Raw genomic sequence first — 22,728 nt, forward strand, 5'->3', positions numbered from 1 at the left:
GAGCAGTGAAACCGTTCCCTGACACCGGTTGACTTTTCAAATGCTCTGTAAAACTTTGTATCGGTCCGTTGTGGTCAAGAGGGGGCTAAGTCCAAAGGCGAAGATCTCGATTTACCGGTCGCTCTACATTCCTACCCTCAACTATGGGCACGAGCCGTGGATCAAGATCAAGATCTCGGATCCAAACGGCTGAAATGAGTTTCCACCGCAGGGTGTCCGGACTCTCCCTTAGAGAACTTTTGAGAAGCATCCAGGAGGGGCTCAGTATCGAGCCGCTACTCCTCTGCATCGAAAGGAGCCAGATGAGGAGGCTGGGGCATCTGATCCGGATACCTCCCGGACGCCTCCGTGGTCACCGGAAAGAGACCCCGATGGACGACCCAGGAAACGCTGGAGAGACTCCGTCTCTCGGCTGGCCTGGGAACGCCTCGAGATCCCTCCGGAAGAGCTGCAAGAAGTGGCTGGGGAAAGGGAAATCTTGGTATCCCTGCTGAAGGTTCTTCCCCCGCGACTCAACCCAGAGAAGTGGTCGAAAATGGATGGATGGATGGATGTAAAACAGAAATTTCCAAATATTGAAACCCTGAATACTCCAAATAATTTGAAGTGAAACACTTCATCCAAAGCTCAAACTGGCACCATTATTCAACCTTTATTAGCTATCCATCTCTTGAATCATACGAGCGGAGCCAGAAGTTAAACACTGTCGTGTATAGCTAAAATTTGTCTGATATTCATGAATTACGGCGGCATGGTGGCTCAGCTGGAAATCGTTGGCCTCACAGTTCCGAGGTCCCGGTTTCAATCCCGGACCCGCCTGTTTGGAGTTTGCATGTTCTCCAGGTTCCTGCGTGGGTTTTCTCCTCCCACATTCCAAAAACATGCAACATTAATTAGACACTCTAAATTGCCCATAGGTGTGATTGCGGCTGTTTGTCTTGATGTGCCTTGCGATTGGCTGGCAACCAGTTCAGGGCCTCCTGCCTGTTGACAGCTGGGATAGAATCCTGCACTCCCGCCACCCTCGTGAGGATAAGCGGCGAAGAAAATGGATGGATGGATCATTAATTGCATCGATAATATGCCACAACACATCTTGTGTTGCAATGTTATTTCATTGAGTTCTATGATTATGGAAATGTTTTTGCGAGTATCCAAAAGACGGGAAATAAAAGCGCACCGGGTCATGTGTTCAAAGATGGCGGACGGAGTGTCACGGGACGGCGCGCATTCGACGCCCGACCTGCCCTCGACCGTGTTGAGCGAAATTGAAAAATAAATACCGTTTTATAATTGGAGTGCACGGGTTGAAAATATCTGGCCGGTTGGAACGGCGGCGAGAGACGCGAACTCTGATAACGAAGACGTCGGCCATTATGTCCCGGGGAATATTTAAAAATGAATAAGGTTCTTCCCGGCGACTTCCGTTATCTTGACATCATTAAAAATAAATGGGCTTTTTCTTCAGATTGATTGGATCCAAAAAAGGGTTTGACCTCCCGCTACCTGCCAATCGTACGCTGGAAAACATTCAGATCATTTTTCTTTCTTGAATATAAATATGTATATAAACGTATATTTATTCATTTAAAAAAAGCTGCCCTTTCTTCTTGACATATGGAATCTGTATGCAATCCTTCTGCATCACGCCTTCCCGCTGCGCATCCATGGCAACGGAATTCCCTTCTTTTTTTTCTTCCCATAAGGGGTGATTACCACCACCGAGAGTAGTTATTAAAGGACGTAAAACTGGTAGTTAGAGTGCCTGATGAAGAAGGTAGTTAGCAGCGGAAGGAGATAAGCGGGGAGGAGAAATTGCAGAGAAGGCTGAAATTGCGACAGGAAATTGTGTCGTCGTTCTGCGGGCTCAATTCGGAAAAAAAAAAACCTCATCTGGTGTTCATCTTTTTTTGTGTGTGTCAATGGAAAGCCGTGATCAGAGAAGAAACTCCAGATTTAACAGGAATTATGATCTAGATTTAGATCATAAATTATTAGCAAGAAATCACATGACCAAGGTGTAGGACAGCGATTCTGAATATCTAAACATCTAAAAAAATGGTTGATTTTGTATTGCGTCTCAGTCGTTCGACTCTTGGCAGTCCACAGACGTTGATTAAAACGCAACTGGCCGTTGTTATTGCGCTGAGAAAGAATATCTTTCATTTTTAAAAGATGAAACATCTCGTAAAAAAAAGAGAAGACGCAAAAAACTGTCGCCTTGGATTCGACCTTGTGGATGTATTTTTTTTAATGAAAAAAAAAAAAACAACACACACGGCAGCCTATTTTAACGCGGCTATTACTTGCACGTTTCGACCTCGTCTCGCGGAATATGGATGTGTAACTAGCGGGCCCGAGAGGCCGGGTGAGGGTTGGGGGGGGGGGGTGAAGACAACCGCGGAGAGTACATTAACGCACTTGTGAACCAGTCAAAGCTATTTACCCCACGCCGCGCCTCTCGAATTACCGACCGCGCCGAGGACGCACGCCGCAAATGGCAATTAAAAACGAGCCGTCGACGCATCCGCACGCCCGCGTTCCTCTTCCTCGGGCGGTCGTCGCGGCAGATCTCGCCGTCTCCGTGGCAACGTAAGCCGCCGTGGGCGACGGTGGCATTAAGGAGATTGATTGTCATAAGAAAATCAACAGCCGAGCAGAATGAGGGCATCGCTAACAACAATCGCACGCTTCAGCGCGGCGACTGCGGATTTCGGCGGCTCGCCGGCCTCCCCTCCCGCCGACGAACGACGCAGCCGCGGGAAATACAACGACCGAGACGCGTTTCGCTCGTCCTCCACCTCCGGTTTCCTCATCAAACCTTTCGCTGACGACAGCAAGACGGAACAGCGGCGGCCTCTCGCGTCGCCGGCTCGGGGAGTCAAAAAAAGGGGCCGATGAATGGTCGCTGGAAGGCAGCGGGGGCACGCATTTGTCCTCTGCACGCTTGCATTCAACCACTCCTTCATGCCACTTGTGCTCAATGTGTTCTTCTCACGGTTCACACTCTGCAGGAGATCATTTTTCCCTGACCGAATTGTTCAGTGCTGATCCAGCTCCATATTCGATACACTAATATTTCTCTCTCTCTCTCTCTCTCTCTCTCTCTTTGGAAGCCCAAATTTCATTTTTTCTCCTTTTTATCCTGTTAAGGGGAACAAGGAGCTGGGGCCCATCCAAGAGTTCACTTACAACCCTCCAGGATGGAAGTATTTCCATTGCATAGGGCCCAAAATATCAATATACATAATAATATAATGTTCCACTTTTCAGCCCTCTTCTGCCGGTGTGCTGGGAATACAAGTCGTAGTACTCTGCAGTTTGCTCGTGTATTTCGAGGTCTCTGTCTGGTCTCGGTTAATTCAATGAGAAACATCGTCTCGCCGTGGCGATGTCACGCTAATCAAGTTGCTAATGTAGCTTCTGCTTCAACGCCGCCGAGTGCTAAAATTAGCCCAATCAGGATTTATTGAATGCAAACCAAATGGTGGGGAAGATGAGACTATCAAGTCTTAAGTGAAGCTAATGTGCTTGTTTCGGGACGGTGAGAGGAAGCCGGAGAGCCCCGAGAGAATCCTCACAAGGGAGAATAACCCCTCGCAGAGACTTGTTGTTGTGACGTGGACGGTATCCTCAGCATGGACCCGAAACCCGTCACCGATCGCAGGCCACGTGTAAACAAACCACCAATGACATTCACACTTGACAAAATGTCACATGAACGTTTCAAAATGCGAGCGGAAGGCCGAGTAGCCGACCTGCAGAAAATCCACGCGGTGAGGACTTGAACCCCCGCACACAAAGATCTGAGCTCAGATTCAAACTCGCAACCTGTAGAATTTTATGCCGGTCCATAAATACCAGCACAAGACATCCATCCATCCATCCATCTTCTTAGTCGCTTATCCTCACAAGGGTCGTGGGGAGTGCTGGAGCCAAGGCGGGGTACACCCTGAACTGGTTGCCAGCCAATCGCAGGGCACATAGAGACAAATGGCCGCAGTCACAATCACACCTTGGGGCAATTTAGTGTCCAATTAATGTCGCGTGTTTTTGGGATGTGGGAAGAAACCGGAGTGCCCACCTGGAGAAAACCCACGCGGGCACGGGCAGAACATGCAAACTCCACACAGGGAGGGCTGGGATTGAACCCGGGACCTCAGAACTGTGAGGCCAACGCTCTACCAGCTGAGCAACCGTGCCGCCACAAGACATCCATTCATCCATTTTCCGAGCCACTCTTCCTCGCAAAGGGTGGCAGGAGAGCTAAATTCAGGCGAATGGCGGACTACACCCTGAACCGGTCGCCAGTCAGTCACAGGCCACATAGACACAATCACTGACCGGGAATTAAACGCAGGCCAAAGACAGGCGTGTGTACCAATACACCATCAGTGAACTACGCCCAACAGTTTCCACATCATTTCATTTTATAGCGACTGTCGTCCTTCTCCGTGTGTCCTGCGATTGGCTGGTAACCAGTCCAGGGTGTACGATGACAGCTGTGGAATGGCTCCAGCACTCCCGCGGCCGCCCTGAGGATAAGCGGCTCAGGAAACGGATGGAAGGATAGCTGAAAGAAAACAAAAACCCAAGAATAGATTTTGCCTCAGAGAAAGTGACTGCATGTTGCCAGCACGTGCAGTGCCCGGAAAACTGGTTTTCCAGGTTTTTCCCGAGTCACGACACCCGGGAATCCCGCCTTTTACGTTTTAGTGTCGTCGTCATTGTTAAACGGCAAATTGTGTTCACCGTGTAGGACTCCCTCGGGGGCAGCCTCACCTTTCTCGGTCGTTCCTCGTCGTTGTTTATCGTCTGTATTCATATCGCGCTAATGACGACGCACGAAGCGACGGGCCTCAGCTGAGCCGAGCCATCAGATCTTACGTAAGAGGAAAACATCGAAGGAGGAAAAGATAGGCCGCCAACTGCAGGAAGCCCTCCGGGGACGATCCTCCTCTCTCATCTGTTCATTCTTCCCCTCCTTGTGTTTCTCTTCATCTTGTTCTGTCCAGCGGTCCTCTCCGCGAACGCGCCGTTCCAGCATCTCTCGGTACAGCTCAACGATCTGCCTGGTTTTTTTTTTTTTTTTTGATTTTGGTCCACGATGCATTACTCAACACCAAAGCTCCGTGCAGCTAAGCGTCAAACTCTGTCGTCCAAACGCTGCCACCGGATCGTCAGGAACATCAGTAGGCCCGAGTTTGGGCGTTGTGACTCGCCCGCTTTCTCATTTCTCCCCCGCTGCACCTTGCCTTGTTTTCTGTGGCGCTTGTTTTTCTTCGGCGGCGGGTTACGTAAAGGCAGACAGAAGTGGAGCAAGCTTCAAAGTGAATGGCAAAGCCGCCTTTTCCCTACTCGCTTCCCTCTTCGTGCGTGTCGTTTCAGTGCCAACGCCATCCCCGGCCTCATCATTTATTCTCACTTCTCCGATTCCTTCCCATTACTGTAAATTTACTGCACCAGTTTTTCTCTTGATTCTTACTGATTGCGTTACCGGAAGCGATGCGCCTTTCCTGCCGGGTGGCAGTTTTTTTGGGGGGGGAAAGTGTAAATCCTAAAGTTGAATCTCCTTAATGCTGCCTTTTCCTCCTATCTGCCTTTGTTGTACGAAAAAAAGGGCGAGGGGGGGGGGGGATGAGTGGGGCGCGCCTTCCCTTTGATTACCTGTCAGTGGGCCCCAACATCAGATGCAGACGAGGTAAAAGCTACCATTACCTAAATCACTTCTCTTTAAAGACATCGCCCTCGCTTAAAAGGGAAGAAATCTTTGGCGGTGACTGATTCAACGAGAGTGCTCTGAGCAAACTGGATAATGGCGGGGTTATTAATACACACACACACTCATACTGTGCCGCGTGTGCATACTCAAAGCACTTGACGGACAAGACGGAATATCCACGTTGACAGACATTGTCAGGTTAAGGAAGAGCGCAGGCCAGGTAGACGAGTCAAATCGGACGACCTCAGTGGGGGCGTGGTCCTAAGAGTTAACTGGTAAAGTCCGTTTCGGCGCAGTCTACGTTCTGGTAACAAACAGAGGAAGCATCACCTTTAGCGCAAGGTCAGTTCGGCTCGACTTGCCTCGGTGATTTCACTGAGTGGGATTTGAACCCTGCTGCCACTACATTACTAATGGTTCGACAAAATATGAGATTTATGGAAACAAGCTACTTATACCACTTTACTTAACCAAAAGGTGGACTGCGCACTGGATTTGTGGACATTTAATCTCAAGGTTATTTTATTGTGAATGGGGTCGAGTATCGAGAAGGATTTGACCGTGTGGCTACGTGACACACTTCATTAGTGATGGCAACATGCCAACTTGACCAACTAATGATTTATTGTGGCTGTCGTATGTAGAAAGGTGAACTATGTTTATCAAAGTGGGATATTGTGACTGGGGCACTGAGTGGAGTTTTGACCCCACACCATTACTTTCCCAATCGGTGGCAAGTTGGACCCGTTGTCAGCTATGTGATTAACGATACTATCAGATCTATGACTGACATGTAAATGGAAACGAGTAACGCATCAAATGACTTGTGTTTCAAAGAGTATTTCTTGAAGGTAACAAGCCCATGACACTGCCTTAGCAGAAAGTTATCTGCCCAAAACTTTTTGCCTTGCGTCTCCTTTTCTGAGACTCATCTTTTCTCCGGAAAGGCCAACAATGACGTTAATTGGGCAACGGCGCGAGGAGCCAGTCAGACGGCTCTTTCTCAGCGAGAGCGTCTGCCACCGATTGAAGACGCTGAATCGGCTCAACGGCTCCTGATAAGGTCTATTAGAGGCAGGCATGCCGGACAGGCCTGTAAAACTACAGCCACTATAAGACAGCGGCTGACAGTCCAGCGACAGGCGGCCGCCTCGGGGAACAAACAAGCTCTTGTGAATGAAGGCTCAAGCGCTCTGTTCTTCTGGGTTTCTTTACCCGGCTAATATCAAGCGAGCGCTAAACAAGCGTCTGTATGTGACGCAGAGTTTTGTGTTGTGTCTGTCTCGCACGTTTCTGTGCATCCTGGCATAAACCCTCAACCCAGCCCCCTCAACCCCCTCAGTCTCGCTTTCTCACTCTCTCTGCCATCAGGCCCTGTTCCGCGTCGCTTTCGCTTCATTTATTACGCCGCAGCCTTCTCTCCCGCGCTACTCGGTGAAAAATGATGACCGCTCACACGCTTAAACATTTCGCTTTGTTCTGCTGACACACTAGTTACCGCGCCGGGCAGCGCGGGTCACCGAGCAGCCGGGGCACGGAGGTTGTTGGGGGGGGGGGGGGGGGGGGCTGCAAGCAACATGAATGATAACATCAAAAATAATCATGCAGATCTGCAACATGACCTTTAAAGCTATTTTACACAGTGGTCTTGGATAGCTAGCACAAGGATATGGAAAATATTCCACTTACTAATCCAATATTGATCCCCTTACCGTATATCTTTATAGTGTACCATATACTTTTTTTTTAACCAACATAATTAAAGCACGATGCATTGGCCAATGCAATTTTTCACTCCACTAAACAGCGTCTGATTAACCCATTACTCTATATCTAAAAAAAAATGTCTGACCGTGATAATTGCCCCTTAACATGTCAAACGTCACTGCCCCGTCCCTGCATTGTGGAATTCCCTGACACCAAGGAGTCCAAAGGGGAAACAAATAATTGAATAGTGCTTTACGTAACAAAAACGCACCCCAAGAGTTGGAGCGTTCCAATTTTGCAACGCATTTGTGCGCGCTATTTTTCACTCTACCCGCTCAGCAGATAATCTCTTTGATGACTAAACAAAATAGCAGTACATTTGCATCTCATTAAAACGTGTTGCTCATTTAAAAAAAAAAAAAAAGGAAAAAAAAAGATTAAACTAACATTCATTTGTATTCTCCGAGGTCCCATACTGCACCACTATAGGAAAAACTGCAAAGGCATTCAAAACGAGGCCAACCATTGAAAAAGTCAACGGCAACAGAGTCAACCTAAGCTATGGTGCCAGTAACTCCTTATCGGTCTGGAACAGCCCAACATTGAAAAACACAACATAATTGTCAGTTCTGCCTCGACTTACACACTTTTTTTTTTTTTTAAACATCATTGTTCATTCTTTTCTAATTTTGATCCCCCCCCCTCCTAAAAAAAAAAAAAAAAAAATCCTTAATGTGTCCCAACTTTTTGTTTCCCTTCATCTTTGGCTATTGGTGGAAATTATGTAAAAAGCGGCTTCTTAAAATGCAACACCACAAGTTAACAAGTTACAAATTAGATGCGTGAGGTACAATTTGATCAAAACGGGGGTTTTAATATTAGTATTTCTTGTTTTTTTTTTTTTTTAAATAATGTCAAGCCATCCATTTTCTTTGCTGCTTATCCACACGAGGGTCACGGGGAGTCCTGGAGCCTATCCCAGCTGTCAACGGGCAGGAGTAGCAGAGGGCAGCACACCCTGAACTGGTCGCCAGCCAATCGCAAGGCGGATGAAGACAAACACTCACACTCACAATCACACCTAGGGGCAATTTAGAGTGTCCTAATTAATGTTGCGTGTTTTTGGCATGTGGGAGGAAACCGGAGTGCCTGGAGAAAAGCCACGCGGGAACGGGGAGAACATGCAAATTGAGATTGGGATCGAACCCGGGACCTCAGAACTGTGAGGCCAACGCTTTACCAACTGATCCACCGTTCCGCCCAATGGCAACTCTTTGAGCTAAATTTTTCTCTTGCCATTGTTTTCTATGGGGGAAAAAAAATGTTCCGAAATCCAAAGAAACTGAAGCTCAGATTGTGGTTGACATTAGACCATATGTCCAAATGTGGTTTTGCCCCCCCCCCAGCCGGAGAAGCGGTCCGATAAACGTGTGCGTACGTGGGCAGATAGAGAGCATCCACGCGAAAAGAGGCAATTCGGAGACGTGGCTGTGGGCTGACCCCGGTGCAACTCTCCAGAGCAACGTCAATTTCAATTTCACCTCCTCGCCGGAGTTGGGTGACATGTCACAGCTGTGCTCAAGACACAACACTGTCACACGAGCGACGAGGAGAAAGCGAGGGATGGGAAAGATTGGACGCTCGAGTTCGGGAGAGGGCAGCCCGCAACTTCAAAAGTCTTCAGGCCGCCGTCTGATCCTCGATGACGTGACCGGGGGAGGTCGGCAAGGCGTCAAGATATTTGGAGGGGAAAAAAAAAAAAAAAAATCCTCTTTCAAAAGGGTTGCAGAAGAGGGGATTTTCTGCGTAAATGGAACATGGAATCAGGGAAGCAAATCGATCAGGAAACCGCATCAAAGCAACCACAGAGGCGGGATCTGCCCGCTGGTGGTGAAAAACCGGAAAGGCAGAACACTAACGTTACGTTGTGGGTGCAAAAACAATCGACTAAGTTGAAGAAGCGGTTCCGAGGTCAGCCAACCGTCGTCGTAACGCATCTTGAAATACTGGACTACTGCGAGAGGAAGACCAAAGAACAGGTTGATGGATGTTGTGAGGGAGGACATGAAGACTGTGGGTGGTAGAGAGGAATTATGGACAAGATTCGCTTAGATGGCAAAAGATGGCACGATGTGGCGACCCCTAACGGGACAAGCCGAAAGGAAAAGAAGAAGACTGGACTACGGCGTGGTAGCGCGCACAGTCACGGCAATATCGCACACCTCCAACAAACGACAAACGTGGTACAAACGTGTTGAACGTCCGACACGAACGTTTCCACCCCTGTTGTGGCAAAAGTGATTGCGGCTGTGCCAAAAAGTGCAAAACTGCAATAGGCTACGGCACGGTCAAAAAGTGGGTGTCCGGGATCGAAGGCGATGAAAAGGGCCACATCTACACACTTATCTTCTTATCAAATATGATTTATGGTTTGACCTTGCATTGTTTCAAACGCTTCAGGCTGAAAATTGCCAGGCTGACTTGGTTCCGGCGTTCCGTGTCAGTGCCGTTCATCAAGGTCACATGCAGGTTTGTACATCCATCCTTCCATTTTCTTTTGCCACTTATCCTCACGAGGGTCACGGGGAGCGCTGGAGCCTATGCCAGCTGTCAACGGGCAGGAGGCGGGCTACACCCTGAACTGGTCGCCAGCCAATCGCAAGGCATATCCAACAGCCACACCGAGGGGCAATTTAGAGTGTCCAATTAATGTTGCAATGTTGTTTTTTTGGGATGTGCAAGGAGAAAATCCACGCAGCCACGGGGAGAACATGCAAACTCCACACAGGCGGGGCCGGGATTGAACCCGGGACCTCAGAACTGCGAGGCCAACGCTTCACCAGCTGAGTCACCGTGCCGCCCTAAACTCGATATATTTTTGAAATTGTTGGGCCTTTTAGCACACAAAGACTTAAGCAAATACATGATAAACTGTTCATTTTTTTCTTTTTTTTCCAATTTTCCCTTTTTCTAATCTCGCCGCGGCACCCAAACGAGCAATAAATGGCGAATCCAAACAAGCTGAATTGCAGTTTAAAAATGTCTATTAAGGATATTAGCGCCGCTTTGGAGATGGCTCTGGAAAACTTGGAAGAGGAAAAACAGTCGACACATTGCGCACGTCGCAGTGTGGGAACGAGCGCCAAGGTTGACATAAACATTAACCTTCCGGAGCTCGCAGCCAATCCGTAAGATTTGCCCGGATCTGTGCTGGCTGCACAGGCGAATCTCCTAATTGCCGCCCGATCGAAATGAAAAACCTGCGTCCGGACGTCAGGACGCCGGCGGCGTTGCCGGCGACTAAGACGGAGATGATGAAGATAGATGGGGAGCAGGGCGAGGGACGTCGGCCATCTTCCTTGCTGCAGATGGCGAACGTGAGCGATGTTGTTGTCGTCGCCCACGCGCTTGTGTCCCGATCTGTGAAATAATGCTTTCATTACTTTCCGCTCCAGCGTGTCCATCTGTTTGCTTTGGGGGACGGTAAAAGTCCTCAATCGGTGACAATTATCGCACAAATGCCCCCCTCGCAACCTGAGCAGCGCACTAGCATCATCGCGCGTGTTAGCCCCGCCCTCCCGGGACCCCGACAACAAAGCGGCCATGCGGACGTCATGATGGAACCTTGACGCTCGCGACGTTTGGAGTTTTCCTGGGAAAATATGTCCTACCCGAGCAACGGTCGTAAAGCGCGGAGGTGATGAGGATCAGCAGTCCCCAAACACAGTCCATGGATCGGTACTGGTCCCTTGGACCCTTTCTGCGGGGCCCCACAGAGAGACACACTTCCATATTTGTCCCTATTTGGCTCCATTTTCTCAATATTTGAATGCATTCCTATCGTTGAAATCAATGATTTGTAAGCACGGTTCCGCTCTTTGTTGCAAGTGCCTGATGAGCGCCGCCCAAAAACTCCCCAAGTTGCTCTGACGCCTCTGATGATACCGCAGTTAAAAGTGAGACTGCAGGCTGCTTACGCAAAAATGAATTAAAAAAAAGACTTCCTCCAGAAAGTGGAAAAGATCAAGAATAACCCCAGAAAAGATGTAGAAGATCCAAAGACTTCCAAGAAAAAGAAAGCTGCCTTAAAGCGCAAATCTTAGGAGTCCTAACTCAGAGTGTGGTTTAAGTAAAAGTTTGGGTACTTCGGATGCGGATCATCTTTAGTGCTGTAATGCTTTTAATTTGGAAGGCTTATCATTTATTTGCGCCATTTTACAAGAAGGACCACTGACTGAAAATGTAAAGTTCTCGATTAGCCGCGAGCTACTTAGCCGCTGACTGGCTAGCTAGCTCACCCGATGCAAGTCACTTATGATCAGAAGCAAGAGCGTTACGTGTGTATTACATATGTTTTACGTTCCATTATTGAGCCTATTTATATTATTATTAACGCTGACATTAGCTGTTTTATTGGCGTTGCCAGGTTGTTTTTATTTTTGCTCTTTGACAGAAGGCTCATATCATCAATGTGGTAACGTTGGGCTTGATATGATGAAAATTTAGTTTCTGCTGTACAAGAAAAACCATGTTAACGACATCTTAATCTGTCTGTCTGGATTCGTGTAGTTTGACGGGACGAGTACTCTTCCTAAACAGAAATGGTCAGTTGCGAGTTACCACAAACTGCGTTTTGTGCTTTTACGTAGTTGTACGTTGTACAGTTAATAAAACCTTCTTATGGCAACTGGAGACGGGAACAAATGATTCCAAACATGACGAATCACTTTCGTATTCATTTGTGTTTGTATTCTATAAATGTGCTGCAGAAGGTGGAGGTTCCAGAAGCCAAGTGATGAATGCCTTTCAAAACAATGCTTTTCTTAGACTTCCATTCTTCGATTATCTACCGCTTTTCCTGGTCGGGTCACGGGGGAAGTAGCTTCAGCAGGGATACCCAGACTTCCCTTCCCCCAGCCACTTCTTCCAGCTCTTCCGGAGGGATCCCGAGGCGTTCCCAAGCCGGCCAAAAGACATCGTCTCTCCAGCGTGTCCTGGGTCGTCCTCGGGGTCTCTTTCCAGTGGGACGTGCCCGGAACACCTCACCAGGGAGCCGTCCGGGAGGCATCCGGATCAGATGCCCCAGCCACCTCATCTGGCTCCTCTCAACGCGGAGGAGCAGTGGCTCGACACTGAGTCCCTCCTGGATGCTTCTCACCCTATCTCTAAGGGAGAGCCCGGACACCCTGCGGGGGAAACTCATTTCGGCCCCTCTGCTCTTTGCAGATGATGCGGTTCTGTTGGTTCCATCAAGATCTCCAGCTCTCACTGGAACAATTCACAGCCGAGTGTGAAGCGGCTGGGATGAGAATCAGAACTCCGAATCCAAGACTATGGTCCTCAGTCAGAAAAGGGTGACGTGCCCTCTCCAGGTCGGGGATGAGATCCTCCCCCAAGTAGAGGACTTCAAGTACCTTGGGGTCTTGTTCACGAGTGAGGGAAGAACGGAGCGGGAGATCAACAGCATCTGCAGTGATGCCGACTTTGTATCGCTCCGTTGTGGTAAAGAGGGAGCTAAGTCGAAAGGCAACGCTCTCAATTCTCAGTCGATCTACGTTCCTACCCGCACCTATGGGCATGAGCTGTGGGTCGTGACCGAAAGAAGAAGAACCCGGATACAAGCGGCCGAAATGTGTGAAAAACCATTGTCCCGTTGGAGCATTCTCAGTCATTTAAGTGGATTTGTCGTCCACCGCCTTGCAATACGCCAGGCGCCGCAGTCCGTTGACGTCGTATCAAGCCAGCTAAGTGTGATTAGGCCTTGTGGATAAGCGCAAGTGCCGCAGCAACATCTAAGATGAGAATGGCCGCCCCGTCTTTCCCGGCAAGGTTGCCTATTCATCTTCCTGCGTACTGCACACTTTTTTTTTTTCAGCCCATCTCCTTCCACGTGCAACTTCACAATCGGGGAGGGCCGGCCCCCCATCGCCGCGCGCTCTGGCCACCATAAATCTGCCGCGGCACCTCCATGAAGCTGCCCGGGGCGTGACTCGACAAATATTAAGGAAGAGGGGGATGAAATAAACCCCAAATAAACACTGGCGGAGAGACAACTTGCGCGCAGACAAAAGAGCTTTGCTGTCAAATATTTACTTGATTCGGGACACTCCGCATGGTGTGTGCGGTGGAGCCGTGCATGATGTAATGCATCATGCATATTTTCTTCTCGTGTAGTACTTGATTGTGTTTTTTTTTTTTTTTTTTTTACCCTAAAAAAAGCCCCGATGTTGGTCATCAGTCCAATCTTTGGATCAGTATGATGACAGCACAATAATAAGAAGCTTCTGACACATTTGTTTGTTTTCCACCAATTATTCACGTTACCTGGTTGAAATACGATACATTATAAGTGCAATTTAACACGAAATAAAAACTGCGACGAGTAAAAAAAACATTCACAGCATTCTGCCGGGAAAACATCTCCACACAACAGGTGAAAAAAAAAAAAAAATATATAAGTTGCAGTACATTAGTTCATCTGACAAGCTGTCCGTGTGACTTAATCAGTGCTTCTGTTTTGGTTAGCCACAGGGGCGAATGATTCACCGTATCGATGATGACGTATCCAGCTACTGATTTATTCAAAAGGTACGAAAACGCACGATGTCACGAATGCATTTCAATTAAACGTGAGATTGCAATATCCATAATCTAATTGGCCACTTGCTCATTCAGCCCCCCCCCAAAAAAACTACAAAGTACAGTCAGCACGATAGCAACACTGGCATACTAGCATACGTATTTTCCGCACTATAAGGCGCACTGCATTATCATAATAGATGCTACAGTAGAGGCTGGGGTTACGTTATGCATCCATTAGATGGGCTGCGCTAAATGCTCAATATTGAGCCATATATAAGGCGCACCTGGTTATAAGGCGCACTCTCAGCCTTTGAGAAAACGAAAGGCTCTTAGGTGCGCCTGATGGTGCGGAAAATACGGTAATATATTTGTGGAATTAGGATGGTAGAACTGAGCAAATCAATCAGCAGGACTTCCATCACTTCGACTCCAGGCGGCCACGGAGTGAAAACAAGAGCGAAATGGGAGAATCGGATGAGTTCAAGTGCCTCTCGGTGGAAGTTTCCTGGTGTATTGCTCACATCTATTGTTCTCATTCCCTCCCCGAGTGCCTCCAAGGGCGACGGGAGATGCTAAATCAACCTGAACAGACGCAGACCAGAACAAGCTAGAACAAGCCACGCAGCTGCCAGGAAAGCGGACAAAAATCCATACCCATGCAGTGGAAGGTCCAATCTTGAACGTCTTCAATTTCAGGGTGGCTCTGGATCTTCGCCCAGCCAAAGGTGATCATGTCGTGGGCGGAGAAAGCCATCGCGTGGGTGGGGGTCATTATGGACATTAGCCCCAGTGTAATGTAACGACGACGCAGAAGTGCAGAACGGCTGGCTCGCTCACTTAATTTCCGGATATAAATCCAGATTTACTTGGTCTTGTCATTTCACCCTTGGTGGCCGGGCAATCACCCCAGAGAACCCGCTAGGGTATTTGGATACAAGCCATCACGAAGTTAATTTTCCATATGTTCCTTTCAACATTTTGCCATTTTATACTTTTGTGACATCCGGCGTTCACATCCGAGGTTAACCGACGTGACGGAAAAAAAGGTTGCGTTCGACTTTTGAGGTTACTGCGGCAACATATTTCATCAGCGGCCCAACGCAAACAACGGAAACAGCAGAAGGGTCGGCATTGTGCAGGCGGTCCATGTGTGGCTGCGCTGACATGCGAGGCCGAACCTGTCAGTTTATCAACGGCAGCAATTTTTCACTCTTGATCAGCCAACTGTGCGCCCAGCTACCTGCCCGGCGTCGGCGGCGTGAGGTGGGAGACAAAAAGCTCAACTGGCGCTGAATCATTGCGCCGTCTTTGTCTCGACGCCGGCCGCTCGTCGGCTTTCCGCACGTCTCCGTCTCGCGTGATGTGCTTCGGCATTACGGACCCCATTCACCGGAGAGGCCCCGCGCCATGTGCCGGCCAGCGTGGGCTCAGAAAGGAAGCAGCACGCCATTGCGCCCGTGCTGCATGCGAGCTCACGCGTGGTCGGCCACGTTTTGACCCCACGTCAAGACGAAGACAAACAACGGCGATTGGCAGCGGCCGCCTCTCCATGTGGCCGACGGCCGTATGGAACCCGGGCGCCATGTGGGCACGCCATTGTTGACAAAATAGCCCGGGGGGTCTTAGATGATGCAATTCGTTGATTTCTATTTACAGCGCATACAATGCGCACGAAAGGTTCGTGAGCATTTTGGGATAAGCCTAAAATGCACCACCACCGTTACGTTATTTGTAATTAATCAAATCTGAAGTTTTAAATTCATATTCCCAACTGTATAAGATTTCAGTCTGTTTTTTTTTTCAGTTCAGAATTCCAAGCAAATATTTGATCTATAATTCCAAACATTTCAAAAGACGTCCACTTCTGTGACTCTTCCAGTCTTTCTGCATCTTCGCTGCAACCTGCTGGTGGCACTCAGGGACAACTGAAGATCAGTGCCCACCTCCCAGTGACAGCATCGCGTTCCAAGCCTCGAAATGGTGAGGTGCTAGCGATCAATTGTCAGGTGTCGTCGTGGTCGTGAATGAGAGGGGCGGAGGGGGGAGAGTGAGGCTACAGGGAGAAGAGATGGCGAGGGTGGATGACTTCAAATACTTGGGGTCAACAATCCAAAGCGATGGTGAGTGTGGTCAGGAAGTGAAGAAACGGGTCCAAGCGGGGTGGAAAGGTTGGCGGAAGGTGTCTGGTGTTCTATGTGACAGAAGAGTCTCCGCAAAGTTTACAAAACAGCGGGGAGGCCGGCCATGATCTACGGATGAGAGACGGTGGCGCTGAAGAGACAACAGGAAGCAGGACTGGAGGTGGCAGAAAGACAAGGTGCGAGAGAGCAGACGTCGACGGTTTGGACATGTCCAGAGGCGAGAGAGTCTGAGGATGGAGCTGCCAGGCAAAAGAGGGAGAGGAAGAGGAAGACCAAAGAAAAGGTTGACGGATGTTGTGAGGGAGGACATGAGGAGTGTGGCTGTGAGAGAGGAAGATGCACGAGATGCGCTTGGATGGAAAAAGATGACACGCTGTGGCGACAAGCCGAACGGAAAAAAAGAAGAAGAAGAAGAAGCCCCTTGTTAAAGTTCTGCAAAAAGTACTGAATGATTGAACATTTGGACACGTGCGCTCAAAAGATTACAGAAAGTCAAATCAACTTCGCCGATAAAGATTACGCGGTTGTACTCTTTTGATTGATCGTGTCATTTCCTGTGAGTGCCAACATCCCAAAGTTTTTGTCAGTAATTTACGTTATGTAGCTTATGTTCTTCTTTCTTAGATCAGAGTTGCGAGTTAGAGTTCATCTACTGGTTGCAGTCAAGGCGTATTCTTGACGTTGCCTAAACTGCTTCAAGAGTCAAGAAATCAAACATCATCAATTTCGCACCTGAAGATCAATCAATCCATCCCTAGAAAACACCACATTTTCTTTTTTCAGCAAATCCAGGCGTTACCCAGCACCCTCAAGCGTGTTGGAGTGGATTTATTAAGTCTGTCGAGTGTCACGTGAGAGTGGAACAAATCTTACCGAGCTGCAGTTCCATGTTACTAATCTTGTTTTCCAAGGGGAACAGGATCTTGGGCGGCTTGTCGGTCAAAGGGGCTGAAAAGGAGAGGGGACACACTTTAACATCGTCAGGGAGTGGGGGGAAAAAAAAAAAAAAAAAAAAAAAAGACAGAGAAAATGGAAAACCGTTTCCTCGGGATTTGTATTCAACATTTATCCCGCAGACATTTGAAAGGGCTTTTTTTTTTTTTTTTTTTTTTTCGATTTATCTTATCACCTCTTTTTCATTTTCTATTCTTCTTATCCTTTTCAGAGTCATGACGGGACTCCGGCAGTTGACTTTAGGAGGAACGCAGACGACACCCTCGGCCGGTCGCCGGATAATTGCAGGGCAATTGTTTAATGCGACAGACGAAAACGCGGCCAACTGTCGTCCCAGCTGACAACTCGTTCTTTTTGTTCCGGCCCGACGACTTCACACCCGAATTTCGAGGGGAAATCGTGCGGTAATTAACATAACAGGTACGCAAGTATCGTAACAATACAAGTGTCAAATACGGCAAACAAGCTCGACTGCGCAAATGCCTGCTCGACGAGTTTCCGCTCGACAGATTGAAACCATTCGGACTCGAGGTTTTTGCCAAACAACATTCAGATTTGTTTTTTGTTTTTTTTTAAGATGAAGGTGCGAAAAACAATTGAGCGTTTACGTGAGGAAGGTCACGCTCCTCAAAGGGAGGGGCGGGGGCGGGATGGGCTTTGGTTGTATCCACAAGACCGAGCAGTTAAGAGGTGAATGAAACAAGGTCGGGTCTATGTTTAGACGCCGCGTTTGCGTCGCCGTCCTCTTCCTTCGACAAACCCGACATTTTTATTCGGCTATATTGCTTTGAGTACACACGCATTTGCATTTCAGAGATGGGGGGAGGGGGGGGGGGGGAGAGAAGAAGAAGAAGCCGGTATTGAATAAAACAGACGACTCCCGGTAGCATACTTTTCAGGCACATCTAATTATGAAGCGGTGAATTTGCAACGGCAGCGTTTTCAGCCCCCCCCCCCCCCCCCCAAAATAAAGATGCTTCCTCTGAGTGTCCTCTCACGCGTTCTTCTCCGGACTTATTACCAGACCTCTCTAACGAGCCCTTTGAAAACTCAGCTCTTTTGGGAAAGGAGTCGACGATGCAGTCTTTGCTCGCTGGTCTTTGGGCAAAATGATACACAATACGCGGCTCGCAGGGAAGGAAATTGATCAGTTAAAAGGATTTTTTTTCCCCCCCGTCTTAAAATGACTCTGCGTGTTAAAAGCGAGAAAACAAAAGCAAAAACGAAAGAAGCAGGCCAGCGTTGGCGCTTTTGTCCGAGCCGCGTTGAGCACCTGCCGGCAGCGAACGGGTGACGTCGACGACGAGAGGGGCGGTCGCGGCCTCTCGGGCGCGACTCTTTGCGCTGTTAATAGGTAATCAGACGGCAAACAGATACAGTTTTAATTACACATCAAAGCGGTTTACATCATTACACAATGTGTGATCCTACAGCTAATTAATGCACTGGGCAAACAAATGAGGACAAGCTGTTGAGTGGATAGGAAAGGGGGGGAGGGCAAGTGACCACTTGACGATGCTTTCGATAAATACAAGATATTTAGCGCAAGTGTCAGCAAAACAATCGCAGGACGTTCATCTCCCGCAATACTTGATCAGTCAAATTGAACAGAAGGCATTTTACTGAATGTGCAAAAGGAATTTTGATGCATTGCAAATGGAGAGAATTCAGTCCAACAACCAGAGCTGCTCTTGATTTATTAGCTCACCGTCTCATGGAGGGACGGACAGAATAATTGATTGCTGGATGGATTGTGTGGAATTGGTTGTTGATTGATCACATTGTGACACCTTTGAAGGCCCTTTCACTGCACAGCGAGCTGCCAACCGACCCATTCACGACGTAGGTGCTTGCAGTGCAACGAGCCCGGCGGGCACCACCCGGATTACCCAAATTGAAACAATTTTCGATTCAATTTTAACTCCTTTTAAATCTTTCTAATGGGATGTCTCCACAGCCTGAAGTAGACCTTGAAGCAATTCGGATAAGATGCGGGCCACAGATGAGCCAAAACCTCCCCATATCCTGCTACGCCACGAGAACTGGATGATCTCATCCTCGTTTAGTCGCTCGGCCACCAGTGTCAAATATGGACAAACTCGCCACGTGAACGTTCCCGTCACTGCGTGTCCTGCACCCTACCCCGCCTTTTGGCCAAACCCAAACCAAATCCAGTGTGCCAGCAAAGTATGGATTGATGGACGGCAATTACATGCATCGGGACACTCCAGATTTTGGTCGAAAGTTGGGATGAAAAGGTTTATGATAAACAGTACCCACATTTTTTTAAACGTTTAGTGTGATTGTTTCAAACTGTAATTAACATTAATAACTGTTCACCGTTTTGCATGTGTGAAAATGAACTTTGCCTGTTGTAGCTGTTTAAAAATATCTGACACATGGGGTTGTTTATTTTCCATATTTTTAATATTCTAAAAAAAGGGATTGCGACGTGATTGTTGGCTGTTCACTTCTCACTAAATATCCAAATATTGTACAGTCCACATAGCGTCAGTAATGAGTGTTCTCTTCTGCAAACGGAGCAGAATGTAATTGCACAAGGTGACACAAAGTATCTCTGCCAAATCTCAAATGCCGTGACAATGGCGCTGATTGCGATCCTATCTTTATGAAGGGAGCCGGCATAAACGGAGCGAGACATGCACGAGTCTCTGCTGCTCTGCTGTTAAAAACGAGGTTTTCGCGGGTAATTTTTAATCGCAAGTCGCGAGTTGCCTTTAAATGGAATGCACAATAGTCCGGAGTGTGCAGGCGTCCATGTAGATAGGATGAAAACAGGGAAGGACTCTGTAATTATAAGCGGTAAGATCAATCATCTCGAGTCCCATTAGTGCACCGCGGTGGAAAAATGCCGTGGACTTCCGAGGCGAATTGTTCTAAGTGGCCAAACTGGAGGAAACTCCAATTAATAAAAGCATATGAGATTTTCATCCGGGTCAACTTTTGGCCAATGTTCCGACGGGTGATGAACCTAAAACAATTTAATCCAGGCCGCCATGTAATTCAGAAAACGAAGGCACGAGCGGGGATGAAAGGGCTGTCGGAATCCAGGCGGTGTGCCAAGTGGAAGATGACAGGAGGTACAGAAACATTAAAGGAAGTCAAAAAAAAAAAATATTGCAAATCCAGTAATTGCACAAAGTGAGTTGATGCTGTGACAGAAACTCGAGTCGTGATCTGGGTCAGTAAGTGAACGTGCCGTTTGGGGGATGAATCCGAGTGTTATTCAACCATGTGAGGATGTGTGGGATAAAACTATTGCGGAACCTGGATCCTGCAGAACCTCTTGCCAGAGGCGAGCAGGCTGAACAGTCCGTGCGTGCTGTCGGCGTGTTGGATTCCTGGTGATCACGGTGCTGTGGCCGCACCGCATTGTTCACCTGCAAAGTTTTTAACCGGGGGATGAGAGGTCACGCGTATTTTCTCTGCAGTTCTCACTGCTCTCTGGAGAGCCTTCAGGTAACGGTCTGCATGCAGAAGGGAGGCGGTCAAATCCTCCACCAGCGTCCCAAAGCACTTCATCACGATGGAAGTCTGGTGATGGTGCTTTTTGGTAACTGCAGTTATGGTAAAAACACGTGTGAACAAAAGCCTGATCTGCCAAGGTGCTGTCCAAGTGTCCCTGGGCCAGTTGGTCAGCGCATTCCTTTAGCGAATGTCCTGCTTTCTGGATCTGGACTCTTATGTGGGTCAATGTGAAGATGAGGACTTACTCATCCGAGTAGGGGTGTTGTTCAGTACCTCAAACCGTGCACAATGATCGCTCACTTTGGGTTTCTTTCACAACCCGGTTGTCCCGGTTCAGATTGGCTCTTGCTGACCTGAGTGTGACTCGTGTGTCTAACATATTAAGATCGGCCACTTTTGTTTGACAAAATTCTGTGATTTGTGTGAACATCCATCCATCAATATCCCGAGTCCCACCTTCGGGGAGGAACTGAACTGTTGCCAGCATTCCTAGGGCACATTTTTAAAAAGCAACCAATCACACTCAGATTCACACCTATGGGCAATTTAGAGTCTTGAATGAATGCATGTCTTTGGGATTGTGGGAGGAAACCGTAGACCCTGGAGAATAGTCCACGCAGACACTTGGAGTCAATGCAAAACCCCGGTCCCTCAGAACTGTGAGGCAGACTATCTAACCAGTTGTCCACCGGGCCACCTCCTGTGAGCATTTTGATGTTAGGGTTATATATATATATATATATATATATATATATATATATATATATATATATATACAATGAACCAATTTCAAGGGTGTCTGCACCAAATGCTCCCCTCCATTTATTTATAAATACACGTTATCGAGAATTCTATATGCTCTCAGAGGACTGAAAACGGGAGCCTGGTAAGAAAAAGGCCGGGCAAAATTCAGCATTCCTCCTCGAGGCACGCGCAGCACTCTTTCAAGCTTCCACCCTCGTCCTCTTTTCTGTGCAGGCTTGCAGGCAGAGCGAAGCTCTTTCAGGTGCGAGCATATCGACGGACAACGGGCGCAGTACTTATGCAGTCACAGTGCGGCGGACGTCCCCAGCCTCACAGGACTGCGCTGTCCCTTGACTGGGGAAATTGCCTTCTCCCTTTGCCTCTTTTCAATCAGCATTGAGGCAAAGAGCCCGCGAACGCTGCTAGGCTCCAGCGGAGAAGCGTCATTTCTCCTCAAGCATCCGTCAGCATTGTGCCCGTCACTGCTGTCAGCCACTTGCACGACTTCGCTGATGATTTCACCGACACTCGCAGAAACACCCCCGGAATACATAGAACGACATCGATAGCCAAATAGAACTTTTCCCTCACGTTTCCACGGCGGTGAAAACTTTTATTGACTTTGTTTCGGATGTGGATTTTTCAGTTATTTCTGCGTCACTCGAGTATTTCTTTTCTGGTGACTTTTTACTTTCATGCCGTACACATGGGTACTTTTTCCCTGTCCTTTGTGAAAATAAACACGTTACTTTTACTAATCTGTCCGGATGAAGACATGATGGGGGGAAAAAAGACACGAAAAGGGAGCACCTGAGTCAACCGGGAGTTGGAATCTTGATTGACATCTTGGGTGTTTTATACATCAGGAGGAAAATGAAGAGATCATTAACGTCATCAGCAACTGATTTGAAAAAGTAAAATACATATTTTATGAATTTATTCATTAAATAGAAGTGTTCGATGTCAGATACAAGAATGACGCATTAACCCAGAGCAGGTGCAACTCCCTTTCGCTTCAATTGCTTCGAGATCAAATCGTCAACGATCACTCTGCAAGATCAACTTGTCAATAATTGGGTCAACACCTGCTCGTCGTGACAAAAGAAAAATGTTCTGGTGAGACTACCGTGCGGCATGAAAGGACAGCAACTGCGCAACTGAGTGGAATGAAACAAATAATTACACGCATAAAACCAGCAAAGTAGCATGCAAAATGCTTCTCTCCGCTAATTTTCACACACACACACACACACACACGCTACAAAACACATTTTGCTACTTCAATCCGGCGATGTACACATGTGCACACGTCCAGCCGTACACTTACACAAATGCTTGGCTTTTAACTAGGCAGATTTCCAGAAATCTATGGTGATTTGTTTATACATA

General features: G+C 47.9%; 1 protein-coding gene across 8 annotated transcripts in view; it reads right to left on the reverse strand.

Moving 5' to 3' along the window:
- The window catches only part of il1rapl1a (interleukin 1 receptor accessory protein-like 1a), a 318,067-nt gene that overhangs the window by 43,485 nt on the left and 251,854 nt on the right, over window positions 1-22,728 (reverse strand). For all 8 annotated transcript variants that reach the window (XM_061840540.1, XM_061840542.1, XM_061840543.1 and 5 more), the window contains one exon: window positions 17,026-17,100. In XM_061840540.1, coding sequence (XP_061696524.1) covers window positions 17,026-17,100 — 75 coding nt within the window. The remainder of the gene's footprint in view (window positions 1-17,025; window positions 17,101-22,728) is intronic.

The sequence above is a fragment of the Syngnathoides biaculeatus genome, chromosome 14 (assembly GCF_019802595.1).
Source record: "Syngnathoides biaculeatus isolate LvHL_M chromosome 14, ASM1980259v1, whole genome shotgun sequence".
Lineage (NCBI taxonomy): Eukaryota > Metazoa > Chordata > Actinopteri > Syngnathiformes > Syngnathidae > Syngnathoides > Syngnathoides biaculeatus.